The sequence below is a fragment of the Peromyscus eremicus genome, chromosome 4 (assembly GCF_949786415.1).
Source record: "Peromyscus eremicus chromosome 4, PerEre_H2_v1, whole genome shotgun sequence".
Taxonomy (NCBI): Eukaryota; Metazoa; Chordata; class Mammalia; order Rodentia; family Cricetidae; genus Peromyscus; species Peromyscus eremicus.
The window spans coordinates 109,248,724-109,264,582 of NC_081419.1; the positions used below are offsets into that span (position 1 = coordinate 109,248,724).

The 15,859-nt window shown below is 38.7% G+C and overlaps 1 protein-coding gene across 1 annotated transcript in view; it reads left to right on the plus strand.

Annotated features, from left to right (window-relative positions):
* Positions 1-15,859, plus strand: part of Plcb1 (phospholipase C beta 1) — a 256,333-nt gene that overhangs the window by 19,184 nt on the left and 221,290 nt on the right. The window contains exons 3-5 of the mRNA XM_059258948.1: positions 8,484-8,563; positions 10,273-10,326; positions 11,481-11,556. Of these exons, the coding sequence (XP_059114931.1) occupies positions 8,484-8,563; positions 10,273-10,326; positions 11,481-11,556 (210 nt within the window). The remainder of the gene's footprint in view (positions 1-8,483; positions 8,564-10,272; positions 10,327-11,480; positions 11,557-15,859) is intronic.

Sequence of the window (15,859 nt, forward strand, 5' to 3'; positions counted from 1 at the left end):
ATCAGCTGAGCAATATAATATTTGTGTCTCAACACTAATATTACTTGACACTAGTACACTTTTTGTTTGGGGTTTGTTGTAGCAAGGATGGTAGTCTTGTAGTTTTGTGATTGACAGTCACTTCTCTTTGCATACGAGATGAAAATAGGAACATTATGATGATAGGATCTAAGACCTGCTCTGTTACCAAATAACAAGAAAACAGTTCCAGAATCGTATCTAACGTTCCGAGTGTTCTGTCTCAGAGCACACATGCAGTGACTTCTCTTAAGAGTCTTTTCTGATTTGAACACAGGCTGTGCAATACATAGAAGTTCTCGCGTCATGGAAAGATTCTTCACAGAATCTTTAAGAAAAATGCCCTACATCATGGATTCTGTTTCACACTAGCAGGGTAGTGACACATGCTCAGGCAGGCAAGGCCATTCTGAAGGAGCCATAAAGTGTTATTTCTCATTCACATACCAGGCTGCTGCCACAGATGAGGTGACTTAGTTGGAAATCACTGTTAAAAATGACAGCAGTTAGCAACTATCAGTAAGTAGAATATGAAGTATTTAAAACATGTGTCAAGTGTTAAAATATCTAGCTTTAAATTATGGCAAATCCTAAGACCCTTTTGAAACTCATTATGTAAAATGAGAGGTAAATAGATAGGGCATAGAGGATGCTTACGGCAGGAGAGCTACTCTGATAAATAAGTGCTGATGTGTGTCATTATAGGTTTTCTCAAGTTCATAGAGCATATAACATCAAGAAACAAACTTTAATATACAAGGTGGACTCTGGGTGATAATAATTAGTTAATGGAAGTTCATTGATTGCAACAAATTTATCACTCTGATGGGGAATATTTAATAATGGAATAAGCTATTCATGTGGTGCTGCAGAGGATACATGGAAACCCTTTGTACCTGCCACTCAGTTTTGCATTGAACCTAAAATGGCATTAAAATGTTTATTTAAAATGTCATCACAAGGACTGAGGAGACTGCTCTGTAGAGGAAGTGCTGGCTCTTTGGATCTTCAGTGTGGAGACCTACAGGGGCTTTCTAGTGAGACCTTACTCAGGGTCAGAGAATCTGAGCTTGCTTTACCGAGCAGGGTTGCATAAGGAGATGATTTGGCCACAGGTGTGTTTACCAGATATTTGGAAGGATCTATACTTGGCTGTATGGTGTGCTTTGATCTTGCAAGGGGGGAAGTCTTTTGCCTCTCCCCTTGGCATATTATAAAAGCTTTTTTGAATAAAGCTCTAGGCTCAACTGGGTATTGACCCAGGGCCCTCCCAAAGCTGTCCTGTGTCTTTGTCTTTCTACTCGTTGTCTAGGTCTAACTTTCTACCAAATATTTCCTCATTCTTCTCTCTTCCACCCAAGAACCCTTCAAAAGGTAGGAGCAAGGTGGGAGCTGGTCTCTGGTAGACTCCCACACTTCAGCATACACAAATCTAGTTATGACAGTACACATCTGTAACTCCAGTGCTAGGGGAAGGGACAGAGACAGGCAGGTCCCTGGGGCTTGCCAGGTAGCCAGTCTAGTCAAATAGCAGCCTCCGGGATCAGTGAGAGACACTGTCTCAGACATAGGGTTGAGAACAATAGAATATGATACTCAAAGTCAGTTTCTAGCCCTCTACCCTCCATATGTACACATGCATACACTCAGATGAGTGTAACTCTCACACATATGCATAGATCACATGCAAAATAATTTTTAATACATAATTACAATACAGCTGTCAAATTGGACACTTTGGAAGTATCTACCTTTAGAACATGAGCTTTGTTAGTCCTTTATGGCAGTATGCATTGATTTATAATTCTGTATGTATATACTTATATAATGTATTATTTATATGCATATGTGTATAAACAGGGATATACTCAGAGACCTTCTAGAATATTTTCACCTCCTCAAAGAATATTTTGAGTGAATATATATTTTTTAAAGAGGCTACACTTTGCCTGTTCATGTGATTTGACCAGGTTAATATTAAGTTGAAGCCATTCCCTGGGAAACAGACATGCCATGATGCCATGAGATCCTTTCAAAACTTGCAACCACTGTGTACTTCTGGCTTCTACTAGCAGCAGTGGCATTGAAACTGGTGGATGTGTTTGAACTTAGTCCACAAACAAGCAAAACTCTACACCTTTTTAAAACAATGAAAAGAAAAGTGGGTTGAAAATGTAAGTATGGGGCTAGATAGAGTTTAGGGCACTTGCTCTGTTACAGAGGGCAAAAAAAAATAAGAATATAAGTATAAAATTTTAAAAAATTAAAAAAATAATAGCTCCCAAATACATAAAGAAATGCTCAACTACATTGGTGAGTCAGGATGTCAATGAAAACTACTGCAGGGTTTCATATTGTGTCAGTTAGATTTGAACAACTTTTCTGGATGTCTAATGACAGCAGATGGCTTTGTTTTAATGCAAGAAACACAAGTTTTTGTGTTCTGCCAGTAAGAATGCACAGTATCATTTCATTGAACAAATAATACCGATAAAAATGCTGGAATCCTAGAATTCTTTAGGTTCTTCACAATAGAGAATCATTTGGCTATGTCCTAAGATAAAATGAAGCATGAAACAAACATTTTCAAATAAATAAAGATAAATACCATCAGTAAAAGTAGAGACTCTCAAGTTGTACATTCTTTCAGAGGAAGAATATGGAAATTAAATTAACTGGACCTATGTGAAAGAGCCTTGTTTTAAAGAAATAATATTGATTATAAACAAGAACTCATGCACTGAATTTCAAGCATAGAGGGTGCCATAGTATGAGATAATGAACATTGTCTAAGAGGGGCTATGTAGTATTGACATTTCAGGGATGGTTCCATTACAAATAGTCACCTCTGCCATTATAGCATGAACACAGCCACAAACAATGAAGAAATGAGACGTGTGTCTATGTTCCAATAAAACTTTATTTATAAAACAGACAACAACTTTTTTGTTTGTTTGTTTGTTTGTTTTTTGTTTTTTTAAGACAAGGTTTCTCTGTATAACTTTGGAGCCTGTTCTGGAACTTACTCTGTATGCTGGCTGCTGACAACATCTTTAATCCCAGCACTTAGGAGGAAGGGGCAGGAGGATCTCTGAAAGTTCGAGGCCAGCATGGTCTATAGAGTAACTCCAAGGCTACACAGAGAAACCCTGCCCCACCCCAAAAAAACAGATGACAGGCTAGATTAAGTCTTCAGGCCTCAGTCTATTGACCCTGAACTATACCACCCTCTTCAGAATGCCACATAAAAATAGATGCAATGTTGATATTTACCTTTCAGACTAGAGCTTACTCCTGGAAAGAGAAGTTAAAAAAAAAAAGGGAGGGGGGAGAACATAGGGAAGAATCAATTTAAACTGTATTGCAACAGTTTACAATGTTTTAAGTATTAAGAAATTTTTTAAGAAAAAATGTAATTAAGGAACTGTGGCAAAATGTTAATGTTTGTCAAATTTGGATTAGAGATATGTGCTAGTTACATCAGTCCATGTATTTTATATGTGTAACAAAGAATGAAATACTGAAAAATGAAAGGTAATATAAATACATTAGAACATTTAAAATAACATGAATCAGAAGATTGGAAAACAGAAACATTGGCAAGAACGACATTTCTTTCCAAAGACACAGTCTTTGTATGTTTACTCTTCTTAGCCAGAGGCTGAGTTAGCCCTGGAGAATTCCTTTTTGTTCTCAGAACTGGGAGCATTTAATTGAACTACTGGATGGATGGTATTTGGATGAAGGACAAAGATGAATCATGGTCAGGGCTGAATCTTTTTCTTTATTCTCTGTACAGGAACTAAAGGAAATTTGAGTTGACTTGGTGCCCATCTCCATCAGGGCTGCAAGACGTCAGTTCTGCATTTTGTGGCTGGCCTCATATTCTCTCCATTAGATCATTTCTTGTTTCTCCCCTACTTCATTCACTTCATCCTTCTAAGGGAGTGGTAAAGTGCCTGACTCGAGAGGCAAACCTGGGTTCCAATTCCAAGTGCCTCCTAACTATCTGTGCCCACCTTATGCTGTTTATTCAACATCTTTGAATCAGCTTTTTCATCTGCAAAATGTGCTGTTGACAATAGACTGTCTTTCAGAGGGCATTGTGAGGACTATGAGTTAGTTATTTATAAAATGTTTACAACATAGCCTGGCTATAGGAAGTTATAAATCAGTGTTGGCTATTGAATGCAGTTCAGTGGATTTATTCATCTGTTTAGTTGTGTAGATTAGCTGTCCTTGAATTTTCTAGAACAACACAATGATGAACCCAGCATCTAAGAGTTCAGGTTTGAAGTCCAAGAAACCAGCGATCTGATCCCAAGCAGTGACTGTATTAGCCCCAATACAAATTATAAGCGCTTTGAATCCATGAGTTCTTTCTGTAAAATGAGGATAGTAACTACACATCTCCTAGAAAAATATTATGAGAGCCAGTTACTGGATGCAAAGCCCTCCCTTCAGAATGTAATAAATATTCAAACAGTTGTCAGCAGCATAATTGATACTTGTGACTAATAAGTATTAGTCTAATAAGAATTAATAAGAATTAAGTGAACACATGAAATCATATGCCACAAATTTCAGAACTTAAGTAGTTCTAGAAATAAAAGGGCACTACCTTCATGACATGGTAGGAAAAGTATCTTTGAATCTGTCTAAATTGGCATAGGGAGTGGAGAAGGGAATGAAACAGGAGCTCTGAAACTCCAGCAGAATTCCACACAGTTGATCTTTAGTCATCTTCTCAGGTTAAGGTCTTTGTCCCAAGGAGAAGTTTAAACCTAAGACAGGAAATGTCCTCTAAGAAGTTTCAGGATTTAAACAGCTGGGGCCAAGCCAAGTTGAGTGACTGTCCTTCCTTGGTTTCTGAAAGGAAAAGACCAGATCCTCTACACCAAAGAAGCTGCCCTTCTCAGGCCATAGGCTCAGCACTGGATTTATGAAAACAAAGTTCCAGTAAGATCCACTGGTCCCACAGCAAAGCATAGTCCATATTCTCCTGAGTTCAGGTTTGAAGTCCAAGAAACCAGTAATCTGATCTCTAGCAGTGACTCTTATTTCCTCATACTTCATTATGCTCTGGCCCCTTCTCTTTAGCCGTGTTGTTCCTAACACAGCTGCAAGGTCTTTGGGGGCTATGCAAAACTCAACAGCCCCAAATCATCTATTTATTTGCTTGAGAACGGAATAAACAAAGACTGGGCTAAAGCTTCCCAAGCCAGATCCTGGACTGTTCTGCTATTCAGCGGGCTGCTTTTGGCCCAGCTGTATATTTAAATGTTGATACACATAAAACACATAAAGAGTTCCTAGGTAAGTACAGATTCTGATGGGGTGTGGAGCCTGAAATCAACATTTCTAACAAGCTTTCTGGAGAGCTACATGTCGACCCTAGAACATGGCCGGCCACTCATGTTGTGGTACAGCCAAGACCTTGCCCAGAAACTCCTAATACAGAATCTCTGTCCCCTCCTCAGCTCTACTGAAGGAACAAGTTCTCTTCAACAAAACCCTGGTGCAAATACATGTGAAACTTGAGAAATGTTCCATACATGGGCCGGTTACCCCAGAGCTTGGTTGTGTATTCCTTCCTTGTACAAGGTGGCTACTTCTGTTACTCAAAAAAATCCCAAAACACTACTAGTTACTGTACTGGGAAGGATTCTAGCAGGGCGCTGACTTTGTTCTTTGTCATTCCGCTTACATTGTCATCAGCCACGTGGTTTTTGTGGCTGCTCCCCTGAATGCTAGAATACACTTTGATAGCAAAGAGACCAGAGTGCCTGCGTCTTTCTCTGCCTCTTCCTGTAGCCCTTCACCAAAACTAACAAGCACAATCATTTCCACACCCATACTCCTCACCTGTCAGCAAACTCAGCTCTGAGATAGCCTCTGCACATGGTGGGATTAAACCGATGTCAGGCTTGCTAGGACCTCGCGTGGTTCTCACCCTTCTCCCTCCTCTCTAACTCTTCTTGCCTACTACTCTAATTTTGTCATGGAACACTGTAATAAGCCCAATCCTTAAAACCTCATCTCAGGATCTGCTTCTGGGCAACCCAAAGTAAGACATGATAGTTTCTTCTGTGAAAGGACCGTAGAGAGACCAATAGATCTAGAAAACCTGTGCTGACCAATTGGCAGCCACGGCCACCAGAAATGCCTCTGATTCTGTAACTTTTTCCTTTTTTTCCAATCTAATGAGAAATCTTGAGGATTGAATTCAAGTCTAAACATGAAACCAATTTATGTTTCATAATTACCTTCTATATATAGCGTGAAGGTAATTTTTATACAATACTTTTATTTTTATATCTATATTTAGACTGACCAAGTACATGAAATTGTGTGAATTTTCTTATTTGGAATGCCCCAGAGGTGCTCAAACAGGTAAAATACTGAACTAAAATAAATATCTTACTAAAAATAATTTTATGTACTTTTTTCTTTGGTTAAATTTGGCTACTAGAAAATTCAAAGTTCCATTTGGCTCACATTATATTTTTATTGGGCTGGCTATAGTGGAAGACTTAGATTTTCAGCCTAAAACGTCAAAGTAAAATTAAATTTCTGGAAACTTTTTAATTCCTTTTGTATTTGGTGTGAAATTAGCTCTAAACCAGTGTTTCTCAATCTTCCTAATGCTATGACTCTATAATACAGTTCTTCATGTTGTGGTGACCCCCAACCAAAAAATTATTCTGTTACTACTTCATAACTATAATTTTGCTACTGTTATGAACCATAATGTAAATATGCAGGACGTCTGATACAAGACCCTCAAAGGGTCTCACCACCCACAGGTTAACGACAGCTGCTCGAAACAAACCCATGAAACCATACAACAACCTCAATTATAAATACTTTCACTGCTAAACAAAGTTGCCACAGAGAGATCTAAGTTTGATCTTATTCTAGAAAAATCTATAAAAGAGACAAATTTTTAAAACCAGTGGCAATATTTATTATGTATTCAAATCATCTAATTTTAGTAAAATTGCTTTCCATGCCATTGAAAACATTGTCTTGATGCTTTGCTTTGCTGTGTGCACCTCAAGTTTTGTAGTAGATGACTTTATCTTCCTTCACAGCTGTCCTGTGCTGTTCTTTCTAAATCCCCACCATCTAACCCACAAAGGTCAAAGCTTCAGCATCCTCACCTGCACTGTTGCAGCCTCCAGGCTGAGGTCTTTGCATGCTCAGCCTCAGATTCCTCCTTTCATTGTTGTCAAGTAACCCCCCTAGTGCTCAGCTTCATCTTGGCTCTCCTCACTGCCCATCCTGCCCATTTGATGCTATTACATTTTCACTTGCTGTCTGTCTTTGGACATCTGAGCACACATGAAATGTTCTTTTACTCTGACCTACAACTCTACTTTTTAGTTGGAATTCTCTCTCTTCTCTCTCTCTCTCTCTCTCTCTCTCTCTCTCTCTCTCTCTCTCTCTCTGTCTCTGTCTCCTTTCCTGTTAGATCATTTCCTTTTCCTGGTAACTCCTAACATGTTTGCTTACCTCTGGCTCTTTCAGTTAGTTTTCTGTCTTAATCAGTCTGCCTTCCCTTTCCAATCACTCTTCATCCACTGTTGTTCTACTCCTGTACAAAGTATCCCATTGTTACATGATAGCACATTATTAAGGTTTTAAGCCAGGAAGCAAATAATCACAATTTTAAAGATACTATGCAAAGATAAGTAAAAACAGCAGTAGAAATAACAACAAACCTAAGTTGGAAAAGTGCTGAACTAAAAGACATCATTTTACAATGAGTACAAAGATCGGAAGATTCTAGATTTTCCACCAGAACTGTTTGAGATCTCTCCCACTAGTATCTTGCACAGTGCCAGATGGTGTTATGCAGGCTGGGGGGGGGGGGGGTGAAAGCATCATTGCTCTTTCCCAGATGTCAAATCCAGGAACTACGGTACCAAACCTGCAAGACATGCTCATGGGAGCAGCAGTGGCTCAATTTGTATAAGGGTAACCATGTGCTCCCTGATTGGATGTGGGGCTCACTCCACAAGCGGGAATCCATGCCTAATACTATAAACCTTGTATAGTAGGTAGAAACCTACTATAAATCTCCACTATGTGAGTAGTGAAGGCAATAGATTTTTTCTCATTCTTTTGAAAATAGATTTACCACATTTTTAAACTTTTCTGTTATTCTCTATTTATAATTCAACAAAAAATAGTAAAAACTACAGTTGTTAAAGCACAGCAGTTTTATCCATGAGGAACTTAAAAGACAGAAAACTGTATCTTCATTTATACATTTCCTTATTAAAAGAGAATCACTCGGATTTGAATTTGATTATAACATTTTAAAGAGAAGAGGGGGTGGGTAGGAAGCTGTTCCTATCCAACTTGAATTAACTCATCTGTCTTCCTGGAAGACACGTTAAAAGCATATTTTACACCTGAATAACAGTTAAGCTAATTCAAGTGTGACTTATATTTTTCAGGAATGGACAAGTGAGGTTTTCAGCCTGGCAACAAACCTGCTGGCTCAGAACATGTCCAGGGATGCATTTCTGGAGAAAGCGTAAGTCACGCTGATTGTACTGCTAAGGGTGTTGCTTCTTCTAAATCCGTTCCCTTTCTCCTGTGAATCTCTGTTTATGCTGCCTTGGCTTCTCACATTCATAAACATATATTTCCCTTTGGGATACGTTGGAGGACAGATTCCTCTACTCTTCAGGTTTGGAAGACTTCCAGGAGAGATGGCTCTTCCCACCAAGTGCACATCAGGCTGAGGTGGCCTGAAGACCAGGGCTTTTGATGTACAAAAGGAGATACCTCCAAACTCTGGCAGCTGTGCTCAGAACACAGAGTTGCTCTTTTCAGAGCATCCTCTGCTGCCTCTGCTTGTGTTCTCTCTTTTGTTACCTCCTGAAGAGAATGGACAGCATATGTCCTTGTTATTCTAGATCTGGACAATTTTGATGGGTACCATAAGAACTTCCTACGTCTTTCATTCAAATGGGTTGAATTCTGGAACTTACAGACTATTGCGCCAAGCAGTAGAGGAGAGAGAGAATAGAGGGACAAGCAGAAAGAAAATAAGAGAAGAAAGGAAATAAGACTAGAAAATCACCCTGGAATTGCATCAGCCTTTCTAAAAATTATTTGACCAAGGAAAATAATGATGCATGCCGGATGAGCAGCAGGGAGATGGGTGTGTTCCTCTTGGTGACTCTGGTGGTTCAGGAGCTTCCGGGACCTTTAAAACAAAACCACAAGCAGAAATGTTAATAGGCATGTCTTTAATTCATGGAATATATTTCTGTCTTCACTCTTGTTCCAGAGCCATACCCATTGTTTTGGACCTCATCTCAGGCACTTTCTAGTTTGTTCTTATGTGAATTTTAGTCACAGGTCTTTACTCAAATGTTTCATCATGGAATAATCCCCTCTCCTAATTTTGTTACCTTAAGGATCCTCCCAACATGCCTCTTGCCTTCTTTCCTCCTTTCTTTTTACCCTGTTTATCTTACTTGACATCCTTTATCCAACAAATATTTCTAGAACATGTATTTTTCTACACAATGTTAATAAATGAGATAGAGAGAGAAATAGAATGTTCAAGCTGAGACACAGCATGGTGAAACTGGTTGACTAATCATAATCTACTGAAAACGTCTATTCCAGATGGATGACCCTTGTGAGGGCTGCTGTGGGAATTATAGCACATGAGTTTTGATGAATGTGTTGTGTACAGATTGGGATATGGGGTCTTTGGGTCAGAGTATATGCAGTGTCCCAAAGCAGCATTTCCTGTTGACACTCTGCCAGCAGTGGTTGAGAGTTCTGTTGCTCTAACTCTCTACTTCTGTGTCTGTAGGCTGATAAGGAGATAAATCCAGTCCTTATATTCTTTGTGAATTTCATATAAACAAACTATGATAACTAAGCAGGACATAGCTGGATCTCAGAAACTTAATACTGAGGAGAAAAGAACAAGACCCAAAACACAACTGCATTTTATATAGGGACAAAAACAAGCAAAGACAATCTCTACTGTTTAATGTAAACATGCCAACGATTTACAGAGATGGACTCCAGAAGAAGGCATGAGGGGAACTTCTGGGAAGCTTCTAAAAAGGCATTGTTCCATTTCACCATCCAGGTACCAATTTGGAGATTAGGATAGTTTGGCAAATTCAGCACACTGCACATGGACTTGAACTCTTCTTGTATCCTATTTTCAGTACTTTCTAAAATGAATGGCTAACTTTTTTGCTCTCTCAACAGATATACTAAGCTCAAGCTTCAGGTCACTCCAGAAGGGCGCATTCCTCTCAAAAAGTAAGCTCTGGCCATGTTTCTCATCATTGATCTGCTTTGTCCCAAAAACTTGAATCTGTGCCATTGGTCTGGTTTATTTCTTCACCAGGCTGTGTGGGAGCATGGAAATGATGTGGTGACCCTGTCCTCTGTCATGCTAGTCTCAGACAAGAGCAACTGGCTTCCTCATGACTTTTCCCTCGCTGCCACTTCCTGTGGTGTCACTTTTGAGAGAGTTTAGGAAGTGGGTAGAGGGAATAGGGAAGAAATCACACTGTGTCAATCACCGAATTCACCTGAGGAGGTTCAGATCAATTCCAGGAGTGCACATTGTGTAACTTTGGTATGCCTTTGGTCACTATAAGGCAAGGCTCTCAATGCCAAGTAGGCACAGGAGCCAGGCAGGGAGCCCAAGTAACAAGCAAGGCAAGAAGAGGAAGAGAGCCACAAAGAAAAGCCAGAATAAGCAAGATGGTAGATCACCTTTACCCTGAAGAAGTGGTGAGCACCAGGCTGAGTGTTCTAGTGTCTCAACTGAGTGTACAAATCCAAATTACTGTATTCAGTTGCTAGCAAAGAAAGTGCAAGGTTAAACTATATTAGCCGGAAGTGCTTAAGCTTTGATGTGGAAGCGTGCAGTGAGCTTCTGTATAATATACTATTGGAGGCCATGTGCGTAACAAGGACAAGATTGAGAAGACTGGGGAAGTCGTTTATTTTAGGAATTAATGTGAAAAATTAGTTGGGCTGGAGAGAGGTTATGAGCACTTACTGCTCTTCCAGAGATCCTGAGTTCAATTCCCAGCAACCACATGGTGGCTCACAACCGTCCCTAATGAGATCTGGTGCCCTCTTCTGGTGTGCAGGCATACATGCAGGCAGAACGCCATATGCATAATAATTAAATCTTTTAAAAAATTAGTTAGCTCAATAGTTTCTCATGGGTCATCTCCACTGTCTTAGAATATTTATTTTATATCAGACACTATAAGTTTTGAAAGATACACATTGATCTTGAGAACAAGTGCAGATGTGTGGAGAAATGGTTGATTTTTTAACTCTTCAGAGATGCCTAACTTCCATTCTGTGTAATATTTTGAGTTGGGGTCATCTGTGTGTACAGTGAACCATATTGCCTGTTAACCAACTCTCCTTTATATGTTTTCACTTTGTAGCATCTATCGGTTGTTTTCAGCAGACCGAAAGCGAGTTGAAACTGCACTAGAGGCTTGTAGTCTTCCATCTTCACGGGTAAGTATGCTGTCTCTCCACCGTCTCACCACATCGAAGTTCTTAAAATTCCATACTAGATGTATTCTGCCTAGTATTTCCTAGACACAGCTTGCTGCAATTAAAAAATCCAGAAATGAGATGGGTGTGGTGTTACATGTCTCTAACTCCAGCAATCAAGAGGCAGAGGCAGGAGGATCACTGCAAGTTTGAGACTAGCCTAGGATATACAACAAGTTCCAAGCCACATAGAGAATGCAAAGCTATCCTGGGCTACGTGAGACTTTTGTCTTGGGAAGAGTGTAGAGGGAGGCACAGAGAGACAGAGACAGGGAGAGGGAGAAGCAGAGTTGAGGGAAGGCTGAGGACAGATAGTAAGGATGAAGGAAAGTCTACTCAATGATACATATTTTTTATACCATCAATTCTCAATGTGAATTGAACACATCATTTACAATAAATGCACTCTTGATGCCTCTTGACATAATGTCTATTAATAATGTCAAACTATTATGCTTTAGAGCAGTGGTTCTCAACCTGCTCCTGTAAGTAACCCCTCACCCTTATTTCTTTAAGTCAGCAGTACTCAACATGTAGGTTGTGACCCCTTTGGGGCTCAAACAGCCCTTTCACAGCGGTTGCATATCAGATATCCTGCATATCAGATATTTACATTATGATTCATAATAGTAGCAAAATTACAGTTATGGATTAGAAACGAAATAGTTTTATGGTTGGGGGGTCATCACACATTAGGAACTAGATTAAAGGGTCACAGCATTAGGAAGGTTGAGAACCACTGCTCTAGAAGCTTTTGAAATACAAACTTCAACTTATCTTTTTAAATCTCTAGTTTTAAAATATATCAGTTACAGACACAGTTGGTACATAGTACACATATTGTTAAAAAAAATAGTATAAACACTCTTCAAGCCTGTGTACACAGGTTCTATCCAAAGGGATGCAGATTTGAAACAGTTTGGAGATCACTTACTGCTCCCAGGGAGAAGACCAGCACACAAAGTGCTCTTTTATTTTTGAGCCTGACACGTAAGACATTTCGTATACGTTAGCCACTGACAGGAACTCCTCTTCATTTTAATTCATTTCTATATGATTCTAAAAGGATATTGTTACCATTGCTTCTGGGAGAACAGAGTGTGTTGTATGAACTCTGCATCTCATGTTTATGGAGAATTTTCCTTTCTCTTCCAAATTACATTCACCTAGTATCTAAGCAACAATCAAACCCTTATCTGGATCACTGGCTATGGTAGGGAACTCTGAGCCTCTGGAGATAACTAGCCATGTTCAAGTTGCACCGAGTGAGACCAGAAAGCCACTTTTCAACATAAGATGACACTATAGTAAAGGACTGAGCACTACTTACTACTTTTGTCACCCAATTATTGTTCCAAACGTTAGAAAACTAAACAAATTAAAAAGAATGCTAGCTGGGCATGGTGTTGTGTGCCTGCAATTCCAGCATTCAGGAGCAGATTAGGATGACTGCAAGTTCCAGGCCAGCTCAGGACTGCAGAATGAGATACTATCTCCAAAAACAAACAAATAAATGAATAAATAAATAAGTAGAAGTTCTTTCAAAAAATAAAAATAAAAGAGCGGAAAGGTGTTGCTAGGTCACAGGAAAGCCAGGGTGCTGTTCCAATGCCAATTTTGCTGTCTTAAGTGCAAGTGGCCAGTGATGCTAGTAGAGCTGCACACAGTTCTGATTCTTGTACTCTATCTCCTTTCTTTCTTTTCTTCCCTGTCTGGGAAGGGGTAATGCTGGAGATCAAACCCAGGACTTCTGTTACACCTTGAGAGTGAGTTACTACACACCCCATCTTAATACCTTTCCCTTCATTGTGCTGAGCAAATTACAATGCTCAGACCTGCTCACTGATGCTTTTCTGGTAGAAGCTTTGGAGTAGGAAAGATAAAACAATGCAGTTCCTGTCACTGACTCCACCAGTGTTCCATGAGTTCCTGCTGCACACCCATAGGCTCTGAACGAATGCTGCAGTTAGAGTATTCTGGGAGAATTGGTCAATAAATATGCCACCAAATGTGTTTGTAAATGGAATGAGGTGCTGTTAAAAACAGAATGAGAAGAAGAAAAGTCCATTCCAGAAAAGACAGTGCCCAGAGGCCTGGAGCTAGGGAAGAGTTTGAGCAGCTGAGAAATGACCATTATACACACTCAGTGTAAAGAGGAAGCGTAGAGATGGAGTTGCAGGCCTTGAGAAGGTATCTTTCCCCTTTGTGACCACTCTAAGTTCATTGTTTCTTGAGACAATCTTGTGAAATGCAGTGATCAAAGAATTGAACTTAGTCTTTCTTCTACATCTAGTTAAGTGAAAGAAGAAACACAGAATGAAGCTAACTAGGAAAAAAATCGAATCCATCAATCAATTCTCTGTAAATTGTAATTTTCTGAACAATTGGATTCTGACAACCCAGTCAATAAACATAAATTGAGTCTTTATAATTCACTATGTCTATTATAGGCTTAAATTTTCAGTCCAATATCAAATGGAGACATTTTAGAATGAAAATGAGATTCAAGCAGTAGGAGTTATGTTTAAATTGGAAAAAAAAAGTACTTCTCTTTAGCAAATTAAATGTAATGACAATTTTCTGAAAACAAACTGAAGATATTTTAAGATATAATCAACCTCCATTATAGTTTTGAAAGATCATTTTTCATTGTAAACTGTAATTTATTTGGAGGACTTGTAGAATTCAAATGCCTTTTTAAGATCCAAAGACCCAAGACCATTTCAAAGCCAAGAAATAAATGGTTCTGTGAGCTATCTACAGTACATCAAAACCAATTTTCAAAAATTGTGGTACCTTGTGGTAATTTCATATGTACAGAAAAGTCGGTATGAGAAATAGTCACTTCTTAGCTACAAGATTCAGAATGTATTGCCTAGGGGTATTTTACACATGCCACAGAGGGAAGGGGTTACATAAATGTTTGGTAAGTCTGCGTAAATCAGAGTCTGCTTCCTAGCCAGCCATCATTCAAACTGGACTTAATTGTGTTCTGTAAATAGACACATTACCAGAAATGCTGTGGATATCCTGTTGAGATTTTTCAAACATTATCTTTGTGCACATTGTTAGGGATAATTAATGCACTTGAACTTGTACCCTGGCTGACATGATCTGATGGAATAACACATTGCTTTAGAGGGTTTTCCTTTGGAGAGTACAGTCACTAGCCTCAAGTTACCCTAATTGGTGAAAAGTAATACGGTACCTAAAATGAGACAAAGCAATTACTGTCCTTCTATTAATAATCCAAACATATTTTCCAGTGAGACCTGTGAAAACCTTTCCATATTCAGAAAATTACTATTCTACCCACAAGCTCTCTGAGAATTGAAAATAATTTATCAGTACTAAATTCCCTTGATTTAAGACTTATTAACTTGAAAGGGCTTGGTGACATTTGGAATTACAGTGTAGCCTTTATGACATTGGCCTGTGGGGTTGCACTTTAATGAAGAAAATAAGAAATAAATTCATATATTTGTTTTAGACATAAATTTTACCACAGTAGGTAGGTAGGTATGCATTAAAACCAAAAGGTGACTAGTTATCTTCTATTTAGAGACTTGCACACATCTTACTAAGGAATACTATAAAGCTATAAAGTTTATAAAGGAACATCTCTGTGTAACTGTAGTTCATTGCCTTACTTCATGAAGATAAATCAGAAATATAATCATTTTATGGTTGTAGTTCTTAGAGTTATTATATCAAAATTCTATTTCAAACCACATAAAAGCTCAGTATATAATGAGCAATGTATTTGTAGTGATTCCAAGGGCTCTGGCTAATTCAACTTTTGTTTTATGGTTCTAAGACAAAAATATTACAAAGGGCCGAATGTCTAAAAATTACTGGGTAATAAGCAATATATATGTATGTATATTATATATATATATATATATGTATGTATGTATGTATGTATATGTACAGACATGGAGTTAAGTTGAAGCTCAGCAGTTAAGAGCATGTGCTGCTCTTCCAGAGAACCCTAATTTGATTCCCAGCACCCACATAGTGGCTTACAACTGTTTGTAATCCCACTCCCAAGGAATTTGACACCTTATTCTGGTCTGTGGGCACTAGACATACATGTGGTACACAGACACACATGCAGACAAAACACCCATACACACAGAATAAAATGATAAAAAGGCAATGATAATCATAATAATAAACCTATGGAGAATCTGCTTCAATAAATGTAGTTTAAAACTCTTTGAATGTTAAATACAAGTTCATGGTAAAATGATTCTTTAAATAC